This window comes from Rattus norvegicus, chromosome X, assembly GCF_021556685.1.
Source record: "Rattus norvegicus strain SHRSP/BbbUtx chromosome X, alternate assembly SHRSP_T2T, whole genome shotgun sequence".
Lineage (NCBI taxonomy): Eukaryota > Metazoa > Chordata > Mammalia > Rodentia > Muridae > Rattus > Rattus norvegicus.
Genome location: NC_141554.1, coordinates 156,732,670 through 156,747,578, shown reverse-complemented (window position 1 = coordinate 156,747,578; position 14,909 = coordinate 156,732,670). Strand labels below are relative to the sequence as shown.

Here is a 14,909-nt window from a genome sequence, read left to right as displayed (position 1 = left end):
CAGGGGCATTGAGTATTCATGGTGAGCTGTTTTGGACTTAGGCAAAACTTTGTGGCCCTGTTAATTTATTGCATTTTATAATAGTATGCACCAAATACTAAAATTGAGCATACAGTAAGAGAACAGTGCCATAGATTTGTATATATGGTGATTCTTAACTCTGAAGTCAACATTAGAGGGTTTTGTTTACATCCTAGTAACCTAGAGGCAGGGAACGGACTCAATGGACTGTTGTCATCAAGGAAGATAGCAGATAGGAGACTTACACGTCGTGCTCTATTGATAGGCACTGGGGATAGGAATATGTTGCAAAGATAGGTATAATCATTTTAAAAATCAGATTATGAGAAAAAGGCAAAATCACAACTTTGCTCAATGTGTCATTTATCCTGAGTGACTGTTGTATTATTTGTATGGAGTTAAAATTGAGCCTTGAGAAACTCTGAAATAAATCAAATGCCATATTTTATGTAATTTTAACAGACAGATCCCATTAGGAGTCTACTATGCATAGCTGTTGGTTAAAATCATTGACCAACATCCTTACAAATTAATCAGCTGAGGCAAGGCTGGCTTGGCTGTCATCGTTTGCTACTAAACTACATTTAGAGTTCATTTTAACTTTTCAAGCCATGTAAGTTCATCACATTTATCTTTTTGTTCAAGATATATGAGTCAGAGCAACTGTTTACAAATGGCTTTGTGGCAGAAGGGTGTAATGAGTGCATTTTTTTCAATGGCATTAGTGTATACATTGGCATTTCACTGTAACTCCTGGATAAGATGTTGACCAGAACCCAGTAAAAATGGTCTTCATCATGCTTAATGGGAGTTTTTATAATTTACAGTCTCAATCTACTTGCACTATTGATGTTTAAACTGTCATATAACTAAAAACAGACAAATAAACAAACAAATAAAAACTAGAGTCTAATTGTAGCAAAAGAGATCTGATTAACATTGTGCCCTTTTGGGTGGTAGGGACTGCTATGTGCATGTCATGGCTCTTGGACTTTTCTGCAGGATCTTTAACTTATGCAAGTGCTTGATCTCTACTTAGAATCCCATTAAATACTTACTAACTACTTTCCGAGGATATTTTCCAACATCTAGTTAATTTAGCCAGGTGGGTGTTAGAGATACCCACCTAAAATTTCCTAGATAGTTTCATTAACCTTTTCTCTGCCTTGCTGTCTTCTAGACCTGCATGTTATCACTTTAAATTTTGGACTCTGAAGAGAAAAATAGTCAGGGGATTCTAAGCATAGCCTTATTACTGAGATATCATTTATCAACTACACATCTGTAAAGGGAGGTGGCAGTAGGTAGGAGCACAGACATCACTTTCAGGAAACCTGAATTGTAATTAGGCTTCTGCAGTTTACCAATTGCAGGAATTTGTGGAATTGTGTCTCTCTCATCTTCAACTTCTAAGGCAGTAAAACAGGGGTAAAAGCACCTATTGTTAAGGTGTTTGTTCAGTGGGTGATGCCTACAAATGATATGACCTAATGGAATGTATGTTCTTATGCTTGTTGTTGACTGTGAAAACATCTTACAGAATTCTTAACATTTGGAACTTGGAAACTTTTCTGCACATCCGTGAGATGAAACTGTCATCTGAATCCTCCAGAGGCATAAATAGAAGATGTGCTCCATCTAAAAATATATGTTTGCAAAACCCAAATCCTAGGTTAGCCTCTCAAGAAGGAAAATTATAAAAACAGCATCTGGTTCAGTGTGGAGAAACTACTCAGGAGAAGTTCAAGGCATATTTGACTCCCTTTGTACTACATAAGCCTTAATTCAGTGATTGTGACATGCTAAGACACTTTTAACTGTGGTACATGGTCTCCAAAGTATAACCTTTCTTATTCTTAAATTCAATTTCTGTGAGAATGTCATACAAGAGTCCTGTATCTCTAACTCCTCTTGTGCCTCCTCCCAAATCCCTGCCCTCTTCTTTAGTTTTAGCCAGGAAACTAAGGGCTCTAAGAATGTTAGGTAAAAACTCTTCCACTAAGCCTTAGCCAAAAGAATCTTATCTAAAATCCTCAACACTAATCTATAAAATACCATATCAGATACTGGATGTACTTGTACATTATCAGGAGAAAATAGTGGATATAAAGTGTACAATTACAAATCTGATAGACTAAGCATATTTTTACACGGCATTTGCTTATCAACAAAGAATTCTCAAGAATCTTTGCAAATAAGATGCATGTAAGAAACATTTTATTTATAACAACTCTGGAAAAAATACTCACTGAAAATGAGACAACATATCTCTCTATTTCCAATACCTACCTATAAACTGTCAACTTTTGTGTTCTGTTAAAACTAAGTTTTACACCTCTGAGTTACATCTTCACAAATTCAACCACATAAAGTATGAAGCAAGTTGTTGTACAATAATCCATTTATATATACAACAAAATATAAACAAACACCTTCTGTGGATCAGTTACTGTTTGATGTGCTGGAGAAACACAGGGTTTCTCCACTGAAGCACTCAAATCTCTAACCTAATTGATCTCAGTTCTGATGTCTGAATTATGTTCAAGTTAACAGATCAGTGCAAACTCTGGAAAGCCCCAAATTTGCTGCATATAACAAAGAGGCACAGAATCATGAGTCTTCTTGGAGTAGATACCTCATTACTTATGCCTCATATTTGATTATGAATTTAAACCAAAAGTTAATTCATAAAACCTTCAAAAATGATCAGCAAAACCCTCATCACCAGACCACTGCAAAGTCCCACAAAAAGCAGAAGGGAATCATTGTGGGTTAGCAGAGTAGTTAAAGATTCACTATATTCTATATTAAGTCCATATCTACAAAATACTACCTCAGTTTCACCTGGGGCAATTCACTAGATCTCATTGGTACTGTATAAAATACAACACATATCAGAGCCTAGCACACAGTAAATTAATACTTTCACTTTTACTCTCAGTATTAATATTAGTGGTAGCAGTATTATTATCCCACCCAGATTTACAATTTTGAATAACTATCTCAACGACTGACTGAATTTAATAAATATATGATGCTCTACTTTGAACCAAGAAGTAATTATTACTCTAGGGGAAGCATTAGAAATGTAGAAAGAAGAGGCAAGTGACACACACAAGAACCCAGGTGAATAAAGACATCAAGAAAGTGAGACAGTGTACTGCAACCAAGACAAAAGTGTATTCAGAACACAGAAAAGGGGAATTTAAGATTAGGCAAGGGTATCTGAGTTGGAAAGGGACAGTAGCCTGGGGGATGCTCCTCTCTGGTTGCTCCATAGATAAACAGCTGAAATGTGAAGAATGAAATAACTAAAGAATTATTTGATGTTTAATCAGTTAATCATAAACACATATGGAAATAGCAATCAGATGGTATACTAGCTTACAATTTAGGGAAAATAAAGAAATGCAGAGAGCGAAATCCTGCTACATACCTTCTAAATAAAAGATCACATCATTTTTCTTTAAAAAGGAGAAAAGTGAAGGGAAGCTCTATATCTGAGACTATCTAAAATGCTATGGTATACACATCTATTGAAAACAGTTATTTGGCTCGTTAGTTGCCCATCTACAAACATTCATTTTAATTGTTTCAGAAAATCAAATTTTCATTTGGTATTTCTTAGAATAAGTGCACCTATGTTTCCACAGCTTGGGCAGTCAAAAGCATTTTTATGAGTTTCGTGGCCATCTCTCAGCAATGGTACTTGGTGTTACTAAGGAGTGGATGCAACTGCACAGCAAAACAAAGCACTGGCAACTGGGAGACAAATATGAGCCAGAGGAGGTAAGCCCATGTCTACAGGCAATCATTTCCTGTTGCAAACTGGATGCTCTAGGCCTTTTAAATAACACAGTTTGCACCTTTCTATTTTTGTTTGATTGTTTGGTTAATTTTGAAACAGGGTCGTAATGCTAGCCCTGGCAATCCCCTGCCTCAGGATTATAGTCATGCACCAACAAGCCTTGATAGCCACTTCAATTCTTCCTATATATAAATAAAAGCACTTAAAGCATTTCATGGGCCGGACGAAGATTGCTTCACCTACAGTAGGTCTTTGGAAATTTCTCGTTGACTTACAAACCTGTGCCACACTGTTTCTCCACATTTAAATCTCTATTCCAGTGTTAGATCCGTAAGGCCATAGAGGCCATTTCTGTTCTCTTAATTTGCTACTAAAACTGATACAAGCTGACTGACTAGGAAAGTCAATTTACTGTGCTGGGCCTCAGTCTCCTCGTCTGTACTAGGTCGATACAAGCCAAGAGGATTCTAAGGAGCCCCATAGCCTTTAAACAGTCGGTTCTAGGGATTGATTAATGTCTATGCACCAGAGCCAAGCATTTTGCCAGCAAATAAATAATCGCTAATTGATGAGACCTCTCCATGGCACTTCATCAGAGACATCCATCATGCTGAATCTAATTTAGTTACTGTGGCTGTGCCGACCTGGCATGAAAACAATCAGTCCCTTTGGAAAATTAATTTGTTCAAAAAATTAGTTGACTGACATGCTGGAGAGGGAAATAAAGCCCATGTGATTACACTTTTTACGTCGTTCAACAGATAGTTAGGTCATCCTGTACATGTTGCTGCAGTCTGCAGGTTAAACTGACCTCATAACATGCTCCATCTGAGTGGCCAGTTTGATCAAACCAGAAATGCAAAGATGAATGAGATGTCGAACTCCTAGCAAACTCTTCCTATGTTTCAAAAACCCAAACTACAATTTCATCCCTGCTACGAGACAGATAGTACTTTGTTTCTGTTTTCTTATTGTTTACATTAGAAAGAAAACATTTTGACTCTATTTCAAAGAGATATGCTGCCTACCAAAAGAAATTTTCTAACTCCAAGAAGAGATATAATAAGGTCACCAAAAGAAACATTATCTGCTCCTGAGATCAGCTTTTCATGGAGAAGGATAAATGATGCTGAGAAATATTCTTTGGAAATCTAACAAAACAAACCATTCTTCATTGCATAGACGTGATTTTTGGTCCAGAAAGGAATACTGAAGAATGAACAGATGAGTGATTTGGAGCCTGGAATGAAAACAAAGCCAATTGCTTTAGCATATTCCCCAAAGTATGGCTTATATACCATCACTTGCCTACTGAAAAGCAGAATCAAAGACTGCAGTAAAGCACTAGTTTATATTCGTTTTCAAACAAAACATAGTGATAAGTGTATTTTTAAAAATCCCATAACCTAAGCAATTTATAATCAAAATCAGGCTCTGTCTATAGTACTATTGTCAAGTCTGCTTAAACCACACAATTTTATTTAGGCTAATGGATAATTTTTCTCAACTCAGTAAGTTGGTAGGTGTTAGTAGCTAAAGTTATTGAAAAGATTTACTTTAAACAAATCCAACAATTCAGAGCATCACCTTCTCCACAGTGCGGTGTGCCTTACTTTGAACAAGCATATAAAATTTCATTAAAGTACAACATAAACGTTTAAAATAATATGGAGCCAGTGTTGGACCTTTGTTTAACAGTCATGATAATTTATGGTGTAGATCTGCAACAGTTAAGTAGAAAAACAGCTTTCGCATGATGAAATACAAGTCATAAAGGGTGAAACTCAAGGAAAGCTGAAGGATTCCCAACCCTCCAATCACTCATCCCTTCTTCAGATTTTTGTCACACATTCTTCTTTAACTTTCTCCATACAGACTGAGAGACAATAACACTGACTCCTGTAACTTCATGCTTTAAAAGTTATTCCTTCATGTTTTTAAATGCTAAACATATTTTATATTTCATAGAAATTGTGTTTTAAATTGCACCTATAGCATGGCTTCTATTTTTGTCTTTCCTATGAAGTTTTTGTGTAACTATTACTTTGTCTCATTATTTTCTTCTAAAGAGATCAGACTGCTAACAGACTTGACAGGAGTAAGAATTAATTAAAACACTACGATGCAAGTAGAAGCTAGTATTATCTCATGGACTTATTAAACAAGTGCTTTTGAAAGACGCACATTTGCATGGATCAGTCTTTGAGCCAGGTATAGCTCTGATGTAAATCAATAGACAGTTTTTCAATACCTCGGATGGGAAGGGACAGTGCTAGATGATGCAAAGGAGTGATATGCCATCACTTAGGAAGCGATGATTTTAAACATAAATTCCTTAATGTAACAGTTGTGAGGCAGTGAAAAATACAATGAGCACATTTCATTTAACCACTCATTTACTGTGCAAACTTCAGGAAGTCACTTAACCCCTCTGAACTTCAATTTTCTTCCCTTGAAAATGGAGTTAATTATACCAGTTCTTACAAAGTCTCAAGGTTACTGGTAGGATCAAAACAAAGAACAGATGTGACAGATTACAAAGCTTTGACAAGAAGTATTATGAACTTCCTACCCCCACTTGGGGGCTGCAAATAAACGTGAGAAGTGTATTGTGGTCATCTTTATAATCAATACCAAATTTAAGAAATTTGACCATTCAAAATATGTGGTCAATGCTCAATGATTTCAACTTTTAAACTTCAGTTTTCACTGTTACATATGTATATACGGTGTACCTGTATGCTATCACAACTATAATTTATGTATTCCATACTTCTAAAAAATGTGTTGATGTATACATGTATCTGTTAATATTCATAAATGTCTAAGAAAATGCATTTATGAAAGTAACTAGAAATGAAAAGATTGATTATGGTAAAAATATTATATACACAGATAAAATTGTCAAAATAAAATCCATTATTTTCTACAACTAATGTATGCTAAGAAAAGAGAAAAACATTTCAAGAGATTGTATCAATACATAAATTGTTCTTTTTTAACTAAAAGAAAAAAATCAGTGTTCTATAGCTGGTAATTGCACAAATTTATTTTTCTTATGTAAGTATAATCTACACAATTCAATCCATTTGATTTAGTGAGAACTACTTATCCTCAAAACACACAATAAGTTAACAGTCAATAATGTTTTGTGGAGGGGCATCTGATATATATTTCATAGATATGGAATTATGATCATATCCACCAGGCTGTGTGTACTCGAGTAAAGTGTACACTCGCCATGTCTAGAATCAAGTTTGCTCATCAGAAAAATGGGAACAACTCTGTCAGTTTCCAACTCATAATGATAAAAGGATGTGTCTATGGAATAGCAATGAACTTGTTGGAAATACTGTGTTAAAATGTCCTTGATGTCCACTCCATCTAGGATGAAACCTGACCTGCATTACTAAATAGCCGACATCTCTGAAAATAACTATCATCTTAGGCCATTGTGCTACAGAAATTGCTGGGAAGATTAAGTGAGGTAGAGTACTGAATGTATGAAGTATAGAGCTCCCCCAAATGAATGAATACTCAAACTACAATAGGGCTGATTAGCCTGAGTTCTACTGCAGCTGAAACACAGGCACATGTGCATGCCCTCAAGATACTTTCTTCAACTTCAATTCTTGATTTCGTTAATCTTCATCACACATTCTTTTTGCATTTACCAGTCAATACGTTCTTTTTTATGTTACGCTTCCTTTATCTCATAGGCACCACAGAAAGACAAAATTAAGAGAGAAAAATGTAATCACTGAGTTGTTTTGTCTACATGAGAAGTTAATCTAGTATATGGCGATTGACCCTTTGAAGTATGACCTAGAGTTACAATTTCTTAGGCAAACAGCATCAAGATTATTCTACAGATGATCATTTCATTGGAATTTTAGAATTTTTAAATTATATTAAACATGTGTAAATATTGCACACAAGAAATAGTCACATCTAAGAATAATGGAGATAAAAATAAAGATTCAACACATTATATCCAACAGTAATTAACATGTTTTAATACAATATAATCTTTATCCATCTATAAAATATTTAAATGTTTGGGGAGTCATGAATGCCTATAACTGACACATTTTGAGGCAGTCATTTTCTATCTTGATTTGTGTATTTTAAAGTTGTTAAATGCTTGACTGAACCATAAACAAAACAATTCATGTATCATTAAACTGATTTCTAACATGAGATAATTTTCTTTCTTGTCCAATAGCTGTAATTTTTAAGATTAGCTCAGACAGCCTTAATTCTCTGCAGGGATATCTGGAGATTGTAGGGGAGATCTTATCAAGAGCAAGTAATACCATTTTCAATATCTCCTTTCCATACCTTTCTTTAAAACATTATATACAAAATGGTTTACTGAGCACATACTCAAGCATACTGAAGAATACATATCACACTAGGCAAAAACATGAAATATAGAGAGTTTATTTTTAATGTACCAAAGAGTATAAAGGGGAAAAGATCAATGGCTGACAGCAGAGAACAGAGGTTCTGACAACCCACAGGCCTTAAAGAAAATGAGACTCCTCCCCCTTCCAGTGTTGTTCTAGTAGCCCCAAGCATGAGAAAAGTTGTACTCCCTCTATTTCCCACACTTTCCCATCCACAACCAGTCCTGTTCTACTTCTCTGGTAGAATGTAGCTAAGGAAGCCCCAGAAGACCTGTGTGGAACACAGGAGTGGGTGGAGGCAGATGGGCTGCTGTGGTACAAGCCATGCCTGGCTGGAGCTGGAACAGTTCACTTTTGTCTGGAAAGCAGGTCCCCTCCTCCAGCCCCCATGAGGTCCAGAAAACTTGGGAAAGTGTTAGCTGTTGGAGCAGGCCCTGGGGGTTGCCTTCCTCCAAATAGAAGAAGCCTGGCTGGCACATGGCCCCTTCTCAGCCTTGACAGCCTCACATAGACCTTTGAACTTTCTATTTATATAACAGTTTAGTGAGTTTAAGTCTCTTCCTGTATAACTGCCCGTTTGCAAGCTTGCCTCTAATTAGGCTACTTGTGAGACATCATATAAAATCTACAAACAACTGGTGTGGTTAGTCCTTTGCCACGAGAATCAGGCCACTATCACAATTTCTTAACAAAAGTACGTTTTAATATTTGGGGTTTGCAATCACGAGAGATTTTACATTTCTATTCTTAAAAATTATCAATGATTTTACCCACTGAACACACACACACACACACACACACACTTTATTTTTTAATAAAAAGGTAATTGCCTAACAAAAAGAAATTTGGCATACTACAAATAGGCACTTTAATGCTATGGAGGTAGGTGCTTACGTGAAAGAAAACCTGTACAATTTGTAAGCTTTTACATTTATATTAATGACTTTGCCATTGCTAATAAAGACAGCCAAATCTATCCACATGATCTTCAGACACCTCAAGAATTTGTTTACTTGTTTAACAAGGACGAATCTATGGAATGATTTAAAAATTGTGAACTGTTGTGCTTTCCTCCCTCTCCCTCCATATTTTTTCCTTCTTTTAAAAAGATAAAATGATGTATTAGGCAGACAAACATCTGTGCCTTCCTTTCCTTTCACAGAATGGTTCATATTAAATTCCAACTCAGGTGAACACTGCTCATGCATCCAAGGATCCTAAAGAACTTGAGCTTTTGCCCTTTAATGGAGTCCAGAGCATGACCCATTAAGCTACCATTGCAGTTTGTAAAAGCCATTGATACATTCTGTTAGGCATATGAGCATTCCCAGACACTGCACATACCTGCACCATGCAGCAGCATTCCTAACCCGTCCTTGGACTGCATACATTTCCTAATATGTTTATCAATGTGCACTCAGTTTTTTAAAATGTACTATAGCCAATGTTTGAAAATAATGCATATACCTGTATATTTGCAGCCATTCTTCATTAAGCCTAGAAAGTTGATTTGCGGTTTATTATTATTTTACTTTCTCAGCTCTCCTGTTGAATTTATTGATAGATATCTAGGTAGAGTTAACATAGAAATAGTTTCAAGCTTGCTGTTCCACAAGTGAATAAGTCAAATGCAAATGAGCTCTTTAACTTTTATGCCTTTCCCCCTCATCTGTCCTTCTATATACACGAGGCAGTGCATATCAGACCTTTAACCCTCTAGTTATGTTCATGAAATGGAAGTAAACATATAACAAACATGTATGTTTTGAAGGTTATATAGATTATCATTAGAATGATGTCAGGCTTTTCAGTTTATGCACAACAGTCGGATCTGTGTTTCTTTTCTCTGTGGAGGTACTTAAAACACAGAAGCACAACCACATTACAAATATTAAAAATAATAGACCCAGATTCATAAGAAACTTGCCCTTCGCAACCACGCAATAAGAAGGAAAACTGTGTAGATCATGTATACAGAAAGGGATGGCAGGATTTTCTTTTTTTATGTAGATATATTGTACCATTCCATCAGTATTTTCTGTCACATCTACCAAATCGGTCAGCATGCTCTAAAATGGATGTGACATAGTTACAGATCAGGAGGAAAATGGTTTTGTATTTTTCTTAAGAATAGGAATTTCTAAAGGGAAACAGGCACACATGTTCCTGAAAAACAGAAATTAAGCAAAAAGGTTTACATCCCCTTTAAATATTCAACTACACATGTATAATAATGAAGTAGAATTAAAACAGTAATATATGTGACTATGTTCAAAAACCTTAATTCCCAGTATATGCTTACATTTTCAGGTAAGCTTTTAAATCAATTATAACAATGTCTATTAAATCAGCCGTGTTCCTTAAAACATTTTAGACAAATTGCATGCAGATAATAATGCTGTGGTTATCTGTTGTCAGGAAAGTAAATTACTATAGCAGAATAAATGTTGTATTTAGAAATTTAGCATTAAGTTGAGCAGTAATTTCAGGAATTTTTTTAAAAATTAGTATGAACAGATTCATTATAACATGTTTTCCTCACAGCTAATAAAATCTCACATAGTTATAAAAATATCTATAGATAAATACTGATATATTGGATGATTTATTTAGAATTTCTATAAAACAAAATATAAGGTGTCTTGGGTTTGCAACCAAGCAGTCATGAGTGGCATAAAGAAGCTATTGGCCAAGCATCTGACCCCCTTTTAAAGAAGGAAATTGCCTAAAACGACATTGACAATGGAAATTCCTGCAAAAAAAAAAAAAAAAAAAAAAGGCACAGCATTCATGGCCAGCAGCTAGTAGCCTGAACATTGCAAAAGATTTCAAACTGTTGGTGGGCACTACAGATTCTTCTCACTACATTTAAAGGGCAAGAGTGCTACATCAAGTCTCTGCTGCTGTGCCTGCCTGCCTCGTCTAAATACTTGGGCATGGGTAGGGGGACTGCTATATTAAAATACTGTGACTTATAAAGAACGATAATGTTTGTAGTAAAGGGTGAAGTTTTTCTAAAGTTATTAGATCCGAGGAGCAGTAGGCATGAGCGTCTGTACATCAACACAGAGAGGAAGAACTTTCTGCTCCCCCACCCCCACCTCAGTCACCTTTGCACCATGTTTCAGGATCTCTCCGCAACTTTAGGGTATTTTGTTTAAAGCAGGCTAAACCTTGGGATTCTAGCTGTGTGTCCAATACACAAACCTAAGGCTGCCTCCCACTGGGAAGCCAATGGGGGTTCAGAGGCTAATTAAATGTTCATTGACTTCGGAGCTGTAGACTTTGGGGGCCAACTTCAAACACCCTTCCACTTGAAAGCCAAGCGCTAAAGGCAACCGGGCTGGAGGTCCCTAGTGCAGTGGCCCCTGAAGACGCTGCTCTGAGAAGGGGAACTTAGGCTGGATAGACATTAGGGAAGGTTTTGGACCCATGCCTTTCTGGGTGGGGATTGAGGTGGCAACAGCGTGGGCGGTGGCCGCTAAGCAAACTGAGGGTGGCCTCTGGGTACCTGGCTGTCGCTTTTTCTCCCGCCACTGGCTGCAGGCACTGGTAACTGGAAAGTTAAAGCATTTAGGACTGGATCCTACCCAAAAAACCGCTGGTGAGAAAAGACCCCAGGAGGTTGTTGTGCGGATGGGTGGCACTGGAGCTCCTATGGGCCAGCTGCAACTCTTTAGACTTGGAGTGCAAGGGGATGCTTTTGCCGGCATCTTTCCCTGTCCCTTTTCCCGCACCTCCCCCATCCCAGCACCAGACCAAGGAGTCACTGAAGCCAAAGCTAGAGGTGTCTGGGAGCAAGTGGGAGAGTGTCCGGGGCGCCCCCCACAACAGCCCAGGCTCCTCTTAACAAAGGCGAAAAGCCCAGACCAGACCGGGGATCCGACTCATCAAAAGAGAAGGCAAATTTTAATACCTACCACTGCTGCTCCAAGTCCCAATCCCTGAAAAAGTCGAATAGATCCATAGCGGCGGGGCGGCGGCGGCTGGCGGCCGTCTGTCCCTGCTCGCTGCCTGTCGGCGCGGCTCTGAGCTGCGCGGCTCTCTGGCTGCGGTCGGCGGCGCGGCTCTCTGGCCCTCCTGCCCGGTTAAAAGTGCTGGGGCCGCATTAGCGGCAGCGGCGGGAGCCCCGGGTACCTGGTCCTGCGCTCCGGAGCAGTGGCGGCGGCGGCGGCGGAAGCGATGGCACCGGGCAGGCAAGAGCCTGACCGCCCGCTCTGGTCCACTCGCTCCGCGGCTGCCCGCGTGCCCAGGGCGTCCGGGCTGCGGTGGCGGCCGCTTGGAGCTGGGGCCGGCTGGGCCGCCCGCCTGGCAGGCTGCGGGCGGGTGGCGACGGCAGAGGCGGGGGCGAGCGAGGCACTGGCAGTGGCGCGGCGCGGCAGCCGGGGCGGCAGCGGCGGTGGCGGCGGCTGCACAGGCGGCGGCGGCGGCCGAGACAGCATCACACACTTACACACTCACAGGGGGCGGAGCCTGGACAGCTCGAAGCCGCGACATGGAGCAGACACGTTATCATCCTTGGATCTGGCAGGGCTAGCCCCACCCGCCTGTGCTCTTGGATGCCCCCCACCCCCTGTCAAAATCAGCTGATGGGGGCAGTTGCAGAGCTGAAGAGTCAGACCCAGCCCAGGACCAGGAGGAGGTCCTGGGACACAGACACGGGGACACAGAAGGTGGTATCGCTGTACCAGAATGTAGAATGGCAGAATGGGACACCCCCACCCCAACCTACCACTGGGATGTAGTATTTGCCAAAAGGAAAGAGTGCACAAACTGCTGCAAGAACGGGCTAGCACCCTGCTGTTGTTGCCTGCAGTCACTGCTCAGACATTCTTTTCAGACCACTGGATCAAACTTTTGCGTCCCCAGCATCCCTCAGGGCTGCATCACGGGGCATATGTGTTCAGGGAGGGCAGGGCGGTCACCTTCACCGTTTCTGCGGTGCTGCGCATCCCAGCTCAAGTTCACGCTGCAATATCCTCTTAGGCTGAGGGAACACTGGTCGCTCAGTAGGTCCGCAAGCTCTGGGCCCTGGATCTAGCAAGCTGCAATGGGAGGGATAAAGGGCAGCCCTTTGAGTGGTGCTCGGGATAAGTGATTACAGCGCTAGTTTCTTCCAACCTTGTGCTTTGGGCAAAAACCTCCTGCATTTTCCTTCTCTGAGAAACAGGAAAACCGCTGGGTGTATGCCCACTATCCCACGCACCAGCTGCTTCTCTCTCTTCTGGCTTGAGAATGGTCTCTCTGCACGTGGAGGGCTTAACCACACCCCTCTCCTCCTTTCAGCTTGTCCTTCTAGTCCAGGAAAGGATGAATACATTACTTCAGCGAGTTCCTCAAAGGAAAAGTTTCCTCACCTACTCAAGAGAAAAAGGATATAGGGAATTGCAAAGGCTGCTCAGTTTGGAATCCCAGTTATCCGAATTGCTTCCCTACTGCCCTTACAGGAAAGGTGCAGTATTGGCACGATGCTGAAATCCTAGGGCTGGAAGTGAGCAGCGTGGTAGACAACATTGACAGAACCTCTTAGCCTCAGTTTTTCCATCTGTACAACTAAAGCGTTACCCTAGTGGCCATCTGTCTTATTCTGTTCTCTTCCCCTTTCCTCTTTGATTATTTGTTTTCAGTCATCTCATACCCTCAAAATTATCCAAATAGCCTTGCCTTTTGATCCTGATGAACTAAGATTCCCCACTAACTTATTTGCTCAAGATCTAATATTTCTCCTAGAGGGGGGTTGGGGGGTAGACTCAGATTGCAACCTTGGACCAGAGAAGTCATATAACCCTGTAGAAAGTACCACAGCTCTGTCTTTGGATTGCTTATGCCAGGGCTTATTTCATTTTATTTTATTTTTAAGGGGAAGAAAGCACATTGTTGGTGTGGAGAAGTGAAGCTCCAAGATGCTACAATTTCTGTATTCAGTGGGAATTTACCCAATGTGTCCTTTGCATGGAACTAAGTCTTCAACAGATACTATTAGATTGGCAGAAAATCAACCAATGGATAGCCAAAGGGAGAGCATGTTTCAAATCAGCTTGTTAACTGGCTACAGGTTATGTTAATTCCACTAGGATATGGCTGTTACTGCAGGATTTAAAGATAGGGATTACCGCATTTAAAAATAATGGGATTGGGGGTACAAATTATCTGTGTGTCTTGTTTATCTACTGTCTCAGATTGTGGGTCTTTCCTGTGACAAGAAATGCCCCATTCAGACACATGGCCCTCATACATTATGCCCTCAGTAAGTGATGCTCAAATTCCATTTGATTGCCAATAATGGGTTGGTGCTTGATCTGTTTAAAAATGCTTATGCAAAACCAGAACATATACAGTTAACATTTAACTGGGGACTATGGCCAATTGTTACCTGTTTTATTTTCATTAGAAGGATCTGTTGTTGGGGAAAAACAAACAAGCAATATTCTAAATGAATTCTCAACAGAAATAAAGCTGCTCCTTTAAGAGTTTCAAACCCCATCACCCCACTGGTGCACTTTCTTCCCAATCAGCAGGGGGACAGAGCAGAAGCAGAAGGAGCCAGCAAGAGGCACCACTCTGAACAGAAGTGCCTGCGGGAAGGAGAGAAGAGACAAGTGGTGCTGGCTGCTGCTTCAAAGAGGGGCAGGGGCTTTCCCTTCCTGAGATCAAAACCAAGTTAGAAGGCA

General features: G+C 39.8%; 1 protein-coding gene across 2 annotated transcripts in view; it reads right to left on the bottom strand.

The window, feature by feature from the left end:
• The window catches only part of Aff2 (ALF transcription elongation factor 2), a 504,495-nt gene extending 491,812 nt beyond the window's left edge, over positions 1-12,683 (bottom strand). The window contains exon 1 of one of the 2 annotated variants that reach the window (NM_001427288.1): positions 12,159-12,683. In NM_001427288.1, coding sequence (NP_001414217.1) covers positions 12,159-12,205 — 47 coding nt within the window. In that variant the 5' untranslated portion in view covers positions 12,206-12,683. The remainder of the gene's footprint in view (positions 1-12,158) is intronic. The other variant, XM_087599250.1, reaches the window with a different exon arrangement.
• Positions 12,684-14,909: the final 2,226 nt, after the last annotated feature.